We start from the raw sequence: 1,885 nt of genomic DNA, 5'->3' as shown, positions 1-1,885 counted from the left end.
TTTTTCTGTTTTTGCAGCTTAAGGATGGCTTGTTTCACCTGCATGGAGAGCTCCTTTGTCCGCATATTGTCTGTTCACAGCAAAATCTTCCACACATAAGCACTCCCCAAATCAACTCCAGGCCTTTTATCTGCTTAATTGATAATGACATAACAAAGGAATTGCCCACACCAGCCCATGAAATAACCTTTGAGTCAATTGTCCAATTACGTCTGAGCCCCTGAAATGAAGTGATTGTGCTAAAAAAAAAAAAAGGCTTTAGGGTCAGGGGTGTGTGACGTGCATGGGGCAGGGTCAGGGGTGTGTGACGTGCATCGTGCAGGGGTCAGGCGTGTGTGACGTGCATCGTGCAGGGGTTCGAAGTGTGTGTATATTTCCACATGCAAGAATCAGGAGTATGTAATGTACATAGTGCAGGGGTCAGGTGTATGTAACATTCATAGTCATGGGGTTGGGTGTGTGTGTGTGTGTGTAAGTAAGTATATGTATATTACTGCAATCAGGGGTCAGGAGTTTGTAATGTACATAGTGCAGGAGTTAGATGTATGTACATTTTGGCGATCGGGGGTTTGTACATAGCACAGGGGTCAGATGTTCAGGGATCATAAGTATGTAACATTCATGGTGCAGGGTCTAGATGCATGTTAATTACTGCATTTAGCGATCAGAAATATGTAACATTCATAGTGCAGGGGTTAGATGTGTGAAAACTACTACTTGCCGAGATTAGCCTGCCATTCAGACACTTGTATTCACACGCTCTCCCCTCTCTTCCAGGTATGAGACCTCTCTTATTGACATGTTGGATGCCATCAGCCCCATCTCTTCCCACCAGCAGCATAGACACTACATGGACCCACACGACCTCAGTATTCTCAGCCCACCCAGCCGCGGATATTCCAAGCCCACCAGGCATCCTATACCACCACCAAGACGTGAGCGGCAAACCGTGGATCCGGAGGAAAGGCGAATGTTGGAGGAAATCTTCTTCATCTGCTGACGCATAACTTTTGGAAAGATTATGCCTACTTCGAGTGACCACAACTAAATAAACTCTGAACATTCCTAAAGTGCACCTGTCACTCCAATTCAGCTATAACAAATGATCAGCCATTGGAAAAAAACACAGAATAAACTGATGATCATTTTATTTTTTTTTTAAGCTGCACAATATTGGCCCAGCTGCTTATCAAATCTATATTTGCAGTAAAAAACAAATCAATTTAAGTGCACACAAACAGAACAAAATAATTATAATCAAGTAAATAGATATCAAGCCCCCCCCTACTCTAGGCTGCTACAAAACTACAGGAGGGGGCGGAGACGAGACCAGTTACCCCGCACAAAAAGAGCAGCAGAGACGGGTCTGTTACAAGAAACAATCATATGTAGGTAAAGTCCTGGAATTGTTTTATGCTGGATCACTGCACAGATCTGGAAGAAAAACACAAAGATTCAAGATATAAAAGAGTAAAATGTCCGATACCAAATTACAGGTGCACTTTCTTCTGATTAAAGTTGATCTCTGGGCAGAAGTACATTTTTAGCATATACTGTATGTTATCTGATCTATGCTGATCTGCGGCATTTCTTAGGCTACGTCCACACGTCAGATGATTCTCGTCCAATAATCGCCTCAGGGCTGATATTGGACAAGAATCTGGCATGTGTACAGCGTTCATCGTCCGTCCTGCGGGATGCATGGACATCGATGGCAATCGAAGTGTGGGGGGAAGAGCCAGCGCAGTGCCGCTCTGTCGTTCTTCCCTTCCCTCTCCCTCTCGCTCTCCCTAAAGCAGAACAGCATCGTTCAGTCTTTTGTCCTTGGAAAGGATTGTGAAAGATCCTTTCCAACAACAATTATTGCACGTGTGTTACCCAGCCT

The 1,885-nt window shown here is 44.2% G+C and overlaps 1 protein-coding gene across 1 annotated transcript in view; it reads left to right on the top strand.

The window, feature by feature from the left end:
- The window catches only part of KIAA1328 (KIAA1328 ortholog), an 87,759-nt gene extending 86,689 nt beyond the window's left edge, over nucleotides 1-1,070 (top strand). Inside the window, 1 exon segment of the mRNA XM_072413518.1 lies at nucleotides 778-1,070. Within this exon segment, the coding sequence (XP_072269619.1) occupies nucleotides 778-1,000 (223 nt within the window). The 3' untranslated portion in view covers nucleotides 1,001-1,070.
- The last annotated feature ends 815 nt before the right edge of the window (nucleotides 1,071-1,885 follow it).

The sequence above is a fragment of the Pyxicephalus adspersus genome, chromosome 6 (assembly GCF_032062135.1).
Source record: "Pyxicephalus adspersus chromosome 6, UCB_Pads_2.0, whole genome shotgun sequence".
Taxonomy (NCBI): domain Eukaryota; kingdom Metazoa; phylum Chordata; class Amphibia; order Anura; family Pyxicephalidae; genus Pyxicephalus; species Pyxicephalus adspersus.
The sequence above is the reverse complement of the archived record's forward strand: the minus strand, read 5'-3'. Positions and strand labels throughout refer to the sequence as shown.